Below are 13881 nucleotides of genomic sequence, written 5' to 3' on the forward strand. Positions count from 1 at the left end.
TTTGCATCTCCTTCAGTGTTTCGACACTATCAATTTCTTCTTGTTCATCTTCAACATCAGTAGGTAAAATCACATTGAGGAGAAAATTATGTTAAAATCGAAGAAGAATAAAGTGATAACTCAAAAAATATTATGGGTATTCAGGATGAAACAGTTTTCTTTTTAGGTTTACTCTTTTTTTCTGGTTCATCATCGGCAATTACTGTAACAAAATTTAAGATTAAAAAAAAAATTCAAAAAAAAAACAAAATCAAACACTAACAGATGAAGCTAATGATAAATCTCACCGGGTTTTTTCTGTTTCTTCGGCTTCATTTTTCCTTCGGTTTTCCATTTTTCATTTGAAGCATCAAGAACAAAAATTAAAATCGAAAATCAAATAAAATCAAATGTACCGAATGCATGCAAGAATAAGATCGATTAAACTAGTTTTAGTGCCTAATTTCTTCTCTTTTGATTTCTGAAGACGTGTTTTTGTTGGTGTTTCATCCATTTTGGTTCTACTGAATTCTAGGGTTAAGGTTTTTTAGAGTTTGAAATTGATTTTTAGGGTTTGATCAACTTCAATCATCGGTTTTAGGGTTTGATCAACTTCAATCATCAATCATCCGTTACAGTGTTTATGGAGGAATAGGAATAGAAAAACGGATGAAGAAAAAATGAGAAGAAGAGAAAACGGATGAAGAAAAAATGAGAAGAAGAGAAAAAAAATGGTTCCGACCGTTTTTTGGGAGTTAATAAAACTGCCCAGAACCGCCGAAGTGTAATTGAGGAATTCTGCACGTTTTTAATAATTTTAAATAATATTGGGTGCGACTATAGGGAAAAGTAATTGTGGGCCTGGCGGTAGGAAAAAAAAAATCTGGACCTGCGCCTAATTTCCCCCTATGAAATATGAGTGATACTAAATATAACAACCATCATTAATCTTGATTGAATTTAATCATATTGCCATAAATACATATGATCACACATGATGATCAGAATAAACACACTTTTCTTTACATATCTATATATATGCATGCATATACATATATCGCCATGCAGGTAGGTATATGATAATAATCAATCTGTAGTCTGTACTCAGATTCAGATGGACACTTTATTCTTCTTAATTAATGGGAGATGCCGATGACTTTGCTGGTAAGCCAGAGATTACAATCTTAAGGGCACTTAGGTCCTCCCTTGGAGTTCTTCTTGTCCCTGTAACATGGGCATTCATCTTTGTTTCCGTAAGTCCCTGAAGGTACACACCTGCAATCTTCACAGCATATCCCACAGTACTTCAAGCATCTATCCTGCCTCCCTGCTTTTGCACATCTCTGGTTGCACTTTGTGTCACAAAACCCTAAACATTTAACAAACCCACATCATATATACATAAATTAGCACACATATAGTAAACCAATCCAACAAATATAACTCAAGTTACAACTACCAAATCAAACTTATATGAATCAATATATTTATGCAAAAATGATGAGGTCATATATTTGTATACATACCATCAGCCATGGTGGTCTGAAGAAACGAAAAGTTCAAGAGAAGAGCTAGACATAGCAAAGCTGCAAAGACAGGCTTCATCGCGAAGGTTGGAAAGTATGTTGCAGACAGTGGTGGGGAATGAGGGATGATATGAAATTGGAGTAGAGACTTGAGTTGAGTGTACTGAATTATGCAAACTGTGATGAGAAGTGGTGGGGTTTTTATAGGAGAGGCTTAGAGCAAGTGGTGAAAGGTGAAAACAATAAGAGAAAAATTAGAAACCACTTTCTTTTTGTTTTGAAAAATTGAAGTATATAAACTAAAAAAAGGAAAGGATGCAAAGGCAGAGAAGATAATTTGTACACTTGCACCAACCAATTCAATATACATACAGTTGTCATATGTTGTTGTTGTTTTCATTAAGGCACTTCGCCTTTTTCTTTCTTCTACGCGTTTCTAGTGAAAGCTAAAGACACTTTTTTGAACTCTTATCTCAATCTAAGTAGCCTTTCATTTGATCATCATCCGCAGCTATCCTCGATAAGAATGCTAATTTTGTCAACCCTAGTCCCTAGTTAATTAGTTAACCAAGGCAAGTCCTATACAAAGGAGCACTCCACTAATCTATGATCTCAATGGCAATATCCGGCTCCTTCTACACACCCACGGAAGAAAGTTCCAAATTTTCTTTTCGAAAAAAAGGAAAAATGATCTGGCTAGAAAGAATTATTGGCGTTTGGTAGGAAGTGCTTTTACTTACTGAGTAAATACTTGAGGGATATGGGTCCTCCATCCCAGGCCAGGTAGCTAGGGTGTTAATGTGGGGAAACGCATTGTACTAAATCAGGATGGATGGGTCATGGGTATTGTGCAATTTCTTTTGTTTCTTTTCACAGCTTGTACATAAGATAGATACTCCACGAAAACATCATATTGCAACGTCAGCATTCATAGAAATTACCCTCACATGTTTAAGTACTTTTTATAGATTACCCATAATTCAATCCATAGTTTCATGTTATCAACAACTTTACATTTCTGCCTAGTAGCGGTTTACATTTCTGCCTAGTAGCGTTTGTTTGTGTAGTAAACTAGTTTATTTATATGTTGTGGAACGAAAATGGATGTGGTCCGTGGGTTGTGTCCTAATGCGCGACTCGCTTATTTTTCCAGTGTCCTTTCTGGCGTCAGGTGTGGGGTGCATAGAGTATCGGAATTCCCTCCCAACTAATTTGTAGCGTAAAGGCTCTGATGCATCTTCTCTTGCAATTCTTTTGATAGTAAGAATTTTAGTTGGGATACTTTCTTTGCTTGCTTGAATCGACCTCAATTATACGATCTCTAGTTTCTTTATAATGCTCCCTAAAAAGGCCTAAAATGTAATGATGCAAACCGACCAAAAAGAAACAAGCTTATTATAGGGACGTCATGGTTTATTAGAGGGGTGGCATTGTGATAGTAATGTCCATTTAGTTGGTTAGGAGATGTCCTAAAGGGGATGTAAATTGACTAGATTACCCTTTTCACCTTAAATCAACCAAAATCAAATCAATTTTTTTTAAACCTAATGAATCAAAAAAAATCAAATTAGTTTTCTTTCATCATCTTCTTCATCTTCTCTTCTCCTCCATCAACCGTAACCTCCATTAAAACTGAAAATTTCATCGTCTTCGATTAATCGACGATTCGAAAAATGTTTGGAAAAACCCAGTTAGGGTTTAGTTTATCGTGTTGGATTTAAGTTAATTTTGTATCAAAAATTAGGGTTTTGTATGAAAATTGAAATTGAAATTTCTGGTTGCATGTGAGTTACGGTTGGTAATAACTCAAATACGAACCGTAACTGTAGATTGGGTTGATGTTACGGTTGGTTTTAACTCAAATACCAACAGTAAGTTCTTAGTTTTGAGAAATATGTTCAGTTACGGTTTGTATTTGCATCATATTTATCAACCGTAATTGAGTTACGGTTTGTTACTCAAACAACCATACCAACCGTAAATAATCCTGTGTCTTAAGAATTTATCAAATAATGATTTACGGTTCAAAAGTTAAGTTGACACACCAACTGTAGGGTAGTTACGGTTGGTCTCGATTCATTAGTTACCAACCGTAATTTAGTTACGGTTGTTGTCCAAATTTAATTACCAACCGCAACTGGTTTTACAATTGGATCTCCCCAAATTTAACCAGTTACGGTTGGTATTCGATAACTTACGAACCGTAACTAAGAGTTACGGTTGGTCACGAGCAAAATTGCAACCGTAAGTTCTTCTGAAAATTTAAAAGTTTTGATTTTGTTACGTACTTTAGATAATTTTGAGCGAGAAAAAACTAATGAGAACTAATTTAGAAGTATACCGGGTCACAGGAATCACTCATTTTGGTTGAGTGAATCAAAATCTAGGGTTTCACAAATATCATAAAAGTTTTTCTTTTTCTTCTCCTCTAAACTTTTTTCTTTTTAACTCTAAAAATCTGATTTTGTTTTGATTTTGAGTTAATATAAGTGAAATTAATCATTAACATTAAATTTGATTATCATCACTAAACTAGGTTATTAATAATGAAGGTTAATTTGTCATTTTCAATTTTTTTAATAAAAGATACCTTGAATGATCATGTAATGATCCTTTTTGTCCTATTAAAATGTCGCCCCTCTAATAAAACATGCAGCCCCTATAATTAGATTGAAAAGAAAGGCGAGGTCGACTGAAATTTGATAAGAAGTCGGTAATTTTCCACAAGACAATGATCACCTGCAAACAAGTGTGAGCCGCTCATGAGTTCCGTTAATTGCCCAACACACACAAAAAGTGTGAGAGCCCTTCGCTTACTGTTTTAGTTCTTTGGTTCTTGGGAAAACTGTGCTCATCCTCCCAAATGATTAACATTTGGAACAGAAACTAATTTTGTTTGGGGGTGTAAGACTGATTCTTGTGGTAAGGGAATGGGAATCCAAAGTTCAGCCAGTTTTTGAAGTTCTCTTTGTTCGTATCATTTTGTTGGTACCACCACATCCCACTATCTCAGTAGTATTTGGTTACATGGCACAGATGAGTATGGTCACATTTGTCCCATCAACATCATTTTGATTTGCCAATGTGGTCCACAAATAAATTTTGCAAGGTTATTTATTTATTTGATTTAGAATCCTGTAAGATCATTAAAACTCTCATTTATCATACCCATAGAATTAGAAACAACAACAACCAGCAATACAGTAATGTGCAGTAGCAAACGGTGACAGATTTCATCAATAAAGAAAACCAAGCGATCCTTCCTTCTCTGTCTCTAGATCTTCATTAGTTTCATGGTAATTGTTGCTGATATCATTTTCTTTATGGGCATTTGCCTTTGCCCTTGGAGTTTTTCTTGTCTCTGTAGCATGGGCAGTCATCTTTGTTTCCGTAAGTTCCATGGGGAACGCACTTGCACTCTTTGCAACAGATTCCACAGTAATTCAAGCAACGATCCTTCACTCCTGCTACTGCGCACCTATCCGCACACTTGGAGTTGCAGAAACCTACATTTTTCAAACCAAAATGAAAAGCAAACCAAGTAGATGATTAGTTAGAACCCCAAAATACTACATACTAATCTTTGAATGAACAGTAGTAGTAGTTGAAGACTTACTGAGGAGTGATGTATCAACAGGGCCAGAAGCTGCAGAAGTAGTCTGAACTAGAAATGTAGAGATCAAGACTAGAGATGAAAATACCAAAGCAACAAGGAAAGTCTTCATCTTTTCTCTTTTCTAAAAAGAAGTTTGTGAAATATGTTTCGGGAAAAGAATACTTTGAACTCTGAAGGAGCTAAGTGACTAGAGATCCGTGTGTCTGAGGGAGTGAGTGAGTGTATGAAGTATGAGGTGAGCTCAGGGGATTTTATAGCTAAAGAGTAAGAGTGAGATTATGGACCCGTTTAGGAGTAGAGGCGTAGGGCACAAATGAATGAGGAATTTACACCAACTATACAGTTGTCATGGGTAGGTGTATTGTGTCGACTGTTCATTGTTTTAAGGTGAACAAAGCTTTTAATCTACGCGGTTTCCCAGTCAGACTCAAAAAAGAAGTCAAGACCAGATCAACTAGACAAAAGAGGAGATGGCCACCCACTTTTTAATTACAAAGTTCGAATTTTCATTGGAACTGGTTTTTAAGAAGTTTTTTTTTCCAATTGTTTTGTAAGAAGGTCTTAAACAGCCTTATAATCCACTTTAACCTAATCTTAAGATGAGGTTGCTTACTGCTTAATAATGCTTACATGTCAGTCACCAGTTCACCGGTCAGTATAGAGTAGTTGAACTTCTGATGACATATGTATCATTTGCATGTGGTTGTTCTGAGCATTCAGGTGCCTTTGTTTGCCTGTTCATTTTACATTTTCTGACAACTATCTATGACGTTGGGATTGTTGGACTCAGTGTGACCGAGGTTGGAACTAGTGAAGAATGATCTAGAAGAAACAGGAGTGAGAGTTGTAATGGGCTTGGTTGTTGGTGGGGAGAGGTATGATTTATGAAACAAGGTGGTACTGCACAACATGTGGGGACTCAGTGAAGGATGCTCATCCCTATATGCTACATCCAACGTTTTTTTATATAGAAAGCGATAAACTGCGTAGATATCCTGAGTATCTGTATCATTACGGGGAGCAATTTCTTTCGGTTTCTTCTTTTCTTGTGTACATGTTACCGGTACATTAAAGCTTTTAAAGCTTTTAGAGAAGAAGCATAGAGATGCGCATGTGAGCTGTCGAATCCCATGAATTACTTGACAAAAGAGTAGGATTTGGGACAGGTTAAGTGGGATTTTGATACTGTGCCCCACCCCACCATAACAATGCGGATTTTTCTTATTTGTATTTTTCTCTCTCAAATGATTCATTAGTAAAACCATATTTCAGCGGCCAAAATGATAGTTTTGGCTCAGATGCAAGGACTTGCACAAAGGATGAGTGGCGCCATTGTTCTGTTCTTGGTAACAAGGTTGTACTAATTACTGAAGATTGAACCCCGAACAGTTACAGTTTTTAACTCTTTCATACGGTGTTAGATACAACTATAGAAGCATTCAGCCAATGGTTCACCTGCAGACCAAATCAAACACCAAACATAGCAAAACATTCTGAAGGAAAAAAAGAAAGAAAAAGATTTAGCATTGCCTCTTGGAATTATGAAGTCGGCCTAACTATGTTTTTTGCATTCATATTCACCTGCAGAAATCTGAGATGCTTCTCAACTCTAACCCCAAAGTCAACTTGTAATTATAATTATTCCCATTAATAACAGAACAAGGTATCTTCCATGAATATTCAAAAGATGAATTTGAGGAGGATATTTAAACAACCACATTTTTACAAATCCAAAAGAATTCACAGTCATACCACTACGCGAGCATTTGGATTAGAAAATATATATCAGTCAAGTAACTACATGGTAATTATGAAATACTCACTTGGAGCTAGTTCTTTTCACACAAATCCTGTACATTGAGTCTCTTAGAGGTGCTCTATAGACAGCTAGATCCATGGAGCAAGGACAATAGACCATCAGGGTATTTCTTGACAAAACAATGGACTTATCATCCCCAGGTTCCCCATTTCCCCACCTCCAATGGAGACACTTAGAAGTCTACAAGTGATTGGTTCCAGCTATATGGACATGACAGAACACATGCAACACTAAATATTACAGTAGGAAGTAACTGGAACATGTTTAGATACAACAGTGCACCAATAATCCACTTGTGGAACTATACTGTAAACCCCCTAGTTAAATGTCATTTTGTATGTTGTGTATATTTTAGTTACAAGTATGCTTCTATCTATGCAAAGATGACATAAATATGTTAACCTACTGTATCTTTTAATACATGTGAAGGGCAAGCTGAGATTAATATTATTATATTAACCTCCCATACTGCAGGACTTACGAGACCGTTGATTGTTGTAATGATAATCCTCGGCATTGTCACTGGATGCCATTAAGTTCACCTGTTAGATTAAGAAAATCTCCAAAACTTAGCCGCCGCCAGATACACCAAAACTGTGCCCTCGTGTAACAATCTCTTAGTAATTTTATATATTTCATGCTTCCAAAACAAAAACAAAAAAACAAAAAAACACCAAAATGCTGACAAATTCTAAACTGAGGGAAAGAAAAAACCTTAATGATTTGAGATTTTGAGCAAGGGCGCATATATGCTGCTAGGACGCTCATGTGGAAATCCTGTAATCCGTGAAAGAACAAAAGACATAACATACTGTGGAACCACTAAGATCAAACAACACAGCAAATAAAATATGAAGTGTGAAATTAAGTAGAGGTGCTTTTAGTTTGATTAAATAAATCCGATCTCAGTAACAAAATCGAAAGCCAACCATCTTGACTTTGAAACAAGAAAGCTCCCATTATATTACTCATTTTTACCATGACTAAGCCATTATATTAATCTATAACCTTTGCCTTGCTTGGTTGTGGAGCAAATAAGACCTTTAACCTAGGGTGATCTGTCACTGGGGATCATGACCAAAATTCAGCTCAATCAGCTTCATCATGAGGGTCCACAACCAATGTCATATTAAGCATGTCAACAAAACCCGTCTTAGCCTAAGGACAAATGGATAATGGCAAGGTAAGTATCTCGTATTGAGAAAAGATCCAACATCCAAAAAGATGACCATCGGAACCCCTTCTGTTGGGTGAGTGGCTCGAACAAGTCAGTAGGTCTAGACCCAGGTGCAGAAGATACGGTTTCGTGTGGAAATTTTAAGTCAAATCTCTCGTTGCATACTAGCTATGCGGAATTTTAAAATAAACTCCACACCTGGGCCCAAAGGTGGTTAATTAGGGACAGTATTGGTACTACGCGGTCGGACCTGAACAGCCACAGATCCTAACATGTTGTCCAGGTTGTCCATTAATGTAGTGGTGGAGATAAAAAGATGGCACTCACACTATAAGGATCCCCCCTCAAAGACTGCACAAACATGGAATTCCCTGGCCCCTTACCCTGCAAAAGGAAACGAGCAGAGTACACTTCCATCAGCAGGGGCAAGTTGTAAAAGCAACTATTATCATGTTCTCTATGAAAATTCAGGGAAATGCACCAAGTTTCCTCACTCTGAAGAAATAACTAATTAGGCACTTAAAATAATTGTTGCAGCACCATTGTGCTTTCATGAGAAGCTGTAATAGTTAGTTTTTCGTGCTTTCATGGATAACTGAAATTTTTTAATATAACTGAATTCAATTTTATGTTAACAGCAGTTACTAAATCCTAAAAGGCAGCCTTTTTATACGGTATAAATAAGCTTAATAATTAATAGAAAAGTTAAAAGTTAAAATTTCACCAAAGTTCGCACTGGTGCTAAATGACCACAGAAGAGACTTCAGCCTTAATGACCAAAAGCACGGGATAATGATGGTATGAACAACTTGTGACTAATGCATTATTCAGATGAATCTTACCTATCAGTCAACTTTTGCGTGTCCTTTAAAATGATATATTGAGCGGACAAAATAACACAAATTATTAAATATTTATTTGAAGGTTCTATTTTACCTCCAAAGAAATATCCCTGAGACGCCTGCCAGTTTGAGCACAGCAAACACGAACAATATTTTCATCACAACTCCCACTTATGATATAGTCCCTCCCATTCATGTAATATGACCTAGTGTAATTGTGGGCGCTTCCTGTTGGCATTATATCAAATTTCATATGGAGCCTTCCATCTACAGCCAAAAGTTGTTTGACCTGCATATCATAAACAGTATATAAGCAAATGGTTGTAAAGATCAGTATAACATGCCTTTATTTATTTATTCAACAAAGAGTTTATGAGAATGTCCATTGTCATCCACGTGAAGGGGAATGCTGCCCATTTTGCTCACCACCTACATCTAGGTCAAACTGGGTTCAATCAGATTATCATTTATGAGTCAAGCTGCTGAATTTCTTGGTCTAGAAACAACCTTTTTCACCAGTCTACAAAGGCTCCAGCCAATAGGTGGTTTTTCAATTGTGACGGGCTGCACATGAGCCCATACTGTTTGGTAATTTCATTAAATAATAGTCGAGACACTGGACTACACAAGGAAAAACTGAAAATTATGTGGAACCTCTTGTCATTACAAAACCAGTTTATTAACTACATGGTCTAGCTTAAATCCAACAACTGATAATTATGTTTTATAAGATTGCCATACTACCTGGCAGGCATACAGCTTTTGTTATGTTGTGGTAGGATTATATTTGTATGTCAAGGAACTACCGTACCTCATTGTCAACAGCTGATGAAAGTAGGTATTGGTCGTCTGGAGAAAAGCACACCATGACATTTCCCCTTGAGCTTGAAGCCGTATAACAAGGCTTATGTGGTCCTTGCCTTAAGTCCCACATTTTGATGTCCTGGTCAAACGATGAAGAAGCAAAGATGGAGGGAGAATGATGAGCAAACTTAACAACATTGATATGACCTTCATGCATATTGGTGAAGACCTGTAAACGCCTTCCACTACCTATATCATACAAAGCCACATTTTTTGAGTATCCACTAGCAATGAAATGTTCGTCCGTCGAATTGACATGAACTGAAGTTAACTGCTCAAAATCATCAAACGTAACAGCATCTGAACAGCGATGTCTATCAGTGATAACAGATGCCATCTGATTAATATCGTACAGCTGCAGGGAACCATTGTCAGATCCAGCAATGAGCTGCATTAACATACAGAAGTAAGATCAGTTTTTCCGCACTGGCAAATGTATGATAACAATATTAAGAGAAAACGAACATGAACAGTTGAAATTATCTAATACACTTATTATACAAACACGTACCTTAGATGGGTATCTTCTAAGCCAGCTGAGACCCAAAACACTATTTAATGTTCCCAAGGATGGAAGATAGCCAACAAGTTTACCATTCTCATGGTTCATAACTACCAATTCACCATCCAAAGTTCCAAAAACCATGAGACTAGACATAGCTGGATGATACTCAAACTGTCTAGGACGAAAGCTCTTAGCCTCTTCCCCTGAAATGCTGCATAAGTCCGGAACAGAATGTAGAAGAGGCCACGCAAAAGAACCTACTTTGGCAGCGCAAATCGACCTGGAAATAGAGCACTTATTCATCCTACGAGGATATGGTTCCTTGAGCTGTGGAGATTTTTGCAAGTGGCCAGCAACTGCTCCCATTTCACGTTTGTGCAATACACAAATAAGACTCTCTTTCCGTTGTCTGTTGTACGGCAAATACTCGTAGTACTGTGAGTAAATAATTTTGGCCATTTCCCTATCTTTCTTTCCAATAAGCAAATTGTCCAAGACTTTCAAACGGGGCAGGGTTGCTACCATGTATTCTCTGTAATGCTTCTCAAAGCATATGGGAGAAGGATGATGTGAAATATATTTCTTTGGAATAGTATCTGGAGTATTCTTCATGTGCCTCAAGTTAAATGCACCTCCTAAAGCGCTTTCCTCTTCATCAAGGATCATAGCCCCCGAAGAAACCTGATGGAATCCCAATAAATCATTAGAGCTTCTACAAACTACTATTGATCTCTATAATGTCATGATTAAAACTATAACAAAGGTTCACTCAGTACCTCATTTTCCAACTCGGCCCATTCACCAAGCTCAGGAAGTACATCAGAGAGTAGCTCCTCCAAACCTGTTCGTTGCTGGTGACTTGAAAAGTCTACTTCACTGTCATCTGATGAGTCCTCAGTTGCACTTTCCTGAAGGGCATGATTCACCAAGCTATGAACAAAATATGAGTTGCTTAGCATCCCTTCTCTACGGGAATACCGCAACTCTTGAGATAGAGAATCAAGGTGGTCCGACCCACTCACATCACCAGAAAGATAGTTTGCCTCATCAATAGTTGATGTAGGACACGATGCAGTATCATTGCAGCATAAACAATTTTGAAACCGTAGCTCCACCAAAGAAGGTAGCTTTGACAGTGCAGCACTTGTTGTCCAGAGATTGACTATTCTTGTCTCACACATAGACAGACGCATCAGTTTAGGCATGCAAGTAAAGCACTCTTCATTGAAACTAGTGAGTGAAATGCTGAAATCCAGATTAAGGGTGTGTAAATGCATAAAATTTCCAATCATGTTGAGCTTCCGGATATGTGAAGATCTCAAGTTCAAGACTTCACATGTCAACCCGCCATGGAGAAGATCCCTGAAAGACCAATATCCCCAAACAATTACTTCAACCATACTAAGAACCAGAGTCATTAGGAGTCTCATATACACGTTATACGAAATTAGCTAAACTGATAGTGAAGGTTGATAAGGAAAGACGAATGCAAAATGTCGTCCCACCCAAAAGCGGTGTTTTAAAGGTCATACACTGAAGGTGCCACACTGCAACTAAATAATACAAGTGCCCGTTTACTTAATAATTCAGCATTTGATGTAAGAGTCGATAACACAAAGTGGGTGGGCAAGATTATCAGTTTAGAAATTCCTGAAAATCCATTGTTCCCACAACTGTTTCATTTTGCTCTATATATATTAGGTAAAGAAGGGCGGACATGAAAGATTGCAATAAAGCTGTTTTAAGGTAAGATTGAGAAAATGCAGTTAAACACCTAAGCAACTCAAAAGCTGAAAAAAGATATCGCCTTAGATTTTATAGAGAACCAAATAGAAATACCCAAGCACAAGGAGCAGTAACAAACCTCAAAGACCCCTTCCCAAATGAAGAATCTTGCAGATCAACCACTCGAAGCTTCTGATTGATTGCACGCATCAGAGATAGGACGAGTTCGCCAGTCAACTGATATGGTGATTCATGAAGTATGTCGACTATGTCAATCTCAGACAAGTCAACTGCCGACAACACTTCTATAAGAGGAGGAATATCAATGTCCTTCAATTTGTTTAGCAAAACCTGAAAGTTACATAGCTCGCGACGAGATTTTTGAAGCTTGGCCTGAGTAATGAGAAAGAGCAAGTTTTCACTACTACAATCTATTGTACCAAGACAAGGATTACTAACTCACAAATCATAAAGTTTCACATATCATGTGCTTAACAGTAGTAGTAGTTTTAGAAATTCCAACATGGCTATATCCCGTCTACAATTTAGTTGCATGAATGATGCTACTAAGCACAGATTTATGGGGGTCAGGAAGTAATTAACATGATAAACTATTATCTATTTGGCACATTCATGGTGATCCAAGTAGATATGACTTCATAAGTTACTCCATTGTTGAAGATTAGCATCTAATTTGGCCAATATAACATGGAAAGCAGATGAGATTGCCATTTCAGTTGCTCAATTATCTCTACTGTTTTCCAACCTCGCCAGTTTTCGGAAGAAAATACCCGGCACATGCAAAACCATTAATTAGTAATATCCTTACTATTACTAATACAATTCCAGAATACTATTACCACCAAAAGTTGCTGACACTGAATATAATTCTAATAAACAAAGAAGACTAGGTAGAGTTACCAATTAAAAGTTTTAACAATATGCCAAGTGAAGTGATGAAGAACAACCTTGTAGAAACCTGACAAGATAGAAGCATTTGGTAGTTGGTTTTGCCTCTCGCAAACATCAAGATACCTAAAAAACAGAAATGATATATAGCATTAATTAAACTACAAACAAAAGAATCAAGTTGACTACACTTTCTTCTATCTCAGACATTTCAATTCATGAGTTTGGCAGAAATTTTATTTCGTTTTACAGACTAAATCAGAATATCAACTAATCAGAAATGATAATGGAAGCGTTTATGTTCACATGCATCAACGAATTCAACAAAAAACGAAAAAAAAAATCAAAAACAAAATTTAAAAAAAAAAAAAACAATTAAAAATACCTAGCTTCTAGGGTAAAGAGATCTATGGCCATGGCTTTTGACTGCTCCTTCTACTGCTATGACGAGCCCTTTGTTGCAGAGATAATGATTCGAGGGAATCAAAAGGACATTTGATTTGAGAAACCGATGAGGATGATGATGAGAACATGTGTCGACATCACTTGTCTATTATTTTACCATCTAATTTCTTCTTCTTAGTAAACAAAGTGGAGGGAAATTATTCCGTGTGGGAAGAGAAATGGGAAATTTTATCATTCTTGACACTTTCACGAATATCAGATCATATGTTTTAGGAACCTGTGACACGCGGCGTTATCTTACCAAAAGGGCTTTGATAGACCTGCCGAGTTTGTGCACCGAGAGGGGATCGGACAGTCCAGGATTCCCTCTCAACATCGGGATAGGGAGTGGGACAGGAGTGGGCCCCACTCTCCTCGCACACGGTGCACGCACATCACGATGCACCAATCATTTTTGTAACCAAAACTGGCGATATCTTTCGATTTGTACCATAGTGACAACCAGTTTGGGTGT

The 13881-nt window shown here is 37.1% G+C and overlaps 3 protein-coding genes across 3 annotated transcripts; all 3 read right to left on the reverse strand.

The window, feature by feature from the left end:
- Nucleotides 1-905: 905 nt before the first annotated feature.
- Nucleotides 906-1691, reverse strand: LOC113330975 (peamaclein-like). The gene is made up of 2 exons (XM_026577765.1): nt 1506-1691; nt 906-1348 (listed from the first exon to the last, which is right to left on the reverse strand). Exons 1-2 carry the CDS (start codon nt 1582-1584, stop codon nt 1164-1166), a joined length of 264 nt encoding a protein of 87 aa, XP_026433550.1. The 5' UTR covers nt 1585-1691; the 3' UTR covers nt 906-1163.
- A 2920-nt stretch (nt 1692-4611) lies between these two features.
- Nucleotides 4612-5352, reverse strand: LOC113330984 (peamaclein-like). The gene is made up of 2 exons (XM_026577769.1): nt 5122-5352; nt 4612-5011 (listed from the first exon to the last, which is right to left on the reverse strand). The coding sequence occupies exons 1-2, from the start codon at nt 5228-5230 to the stop codon at nt 4827-4829; spliced, it is 294 nt and encodes a 97-aa protein (XP_026433554.1). The 5' UTR covers nt 5231-5352; the 3' UTR covers nt 4612-4826.
- Nucleotides 5353-6826: 1474 nt separating this feature from the next.
- On the reverse strand, nt 6827-13612 carry LOC113293464. The gene is made up of 10 exons (XM_026542094.1): nt 13348-13612; nt 13022-13088; nt 12193-12446; nt 11105-11690; nt 10335-11009; nt 9771-10211; nt 9054-9248; nt 8445-8501; nt 7655-7717; nt 6827-7482 (listed from the first exon to the last, which is right to left on the reverse strand). The coding sequence occupies exons 1-10, from the start codon at nt 13377-13379 to the stop codon at nt 7396-7398; spliced, it is 2457 nt and encodes an 818-aa protein (XP_026397879.1). The 5' UTR covers nt 13380-13612; the 3' UTR covers nt 6827-7395.
- Nucleotides 13613-13881: the final 269 nt, after the last annotated feature.

Source organism: Papaver somniferum, chromosome 1 (assembly GCF_003573695.1).
Source record: "Papaver somniferum cultivar HN1 chromosome 1, ASM357369v1, whole genome shotgun sequence".
NCBI classification, from domain to species: Eukaryota; Viridiplantae; Streptophyta; class Magnoliopsida; order Ranunculales; family Papaveraceae; genus Papaver; species Papaver somniferum.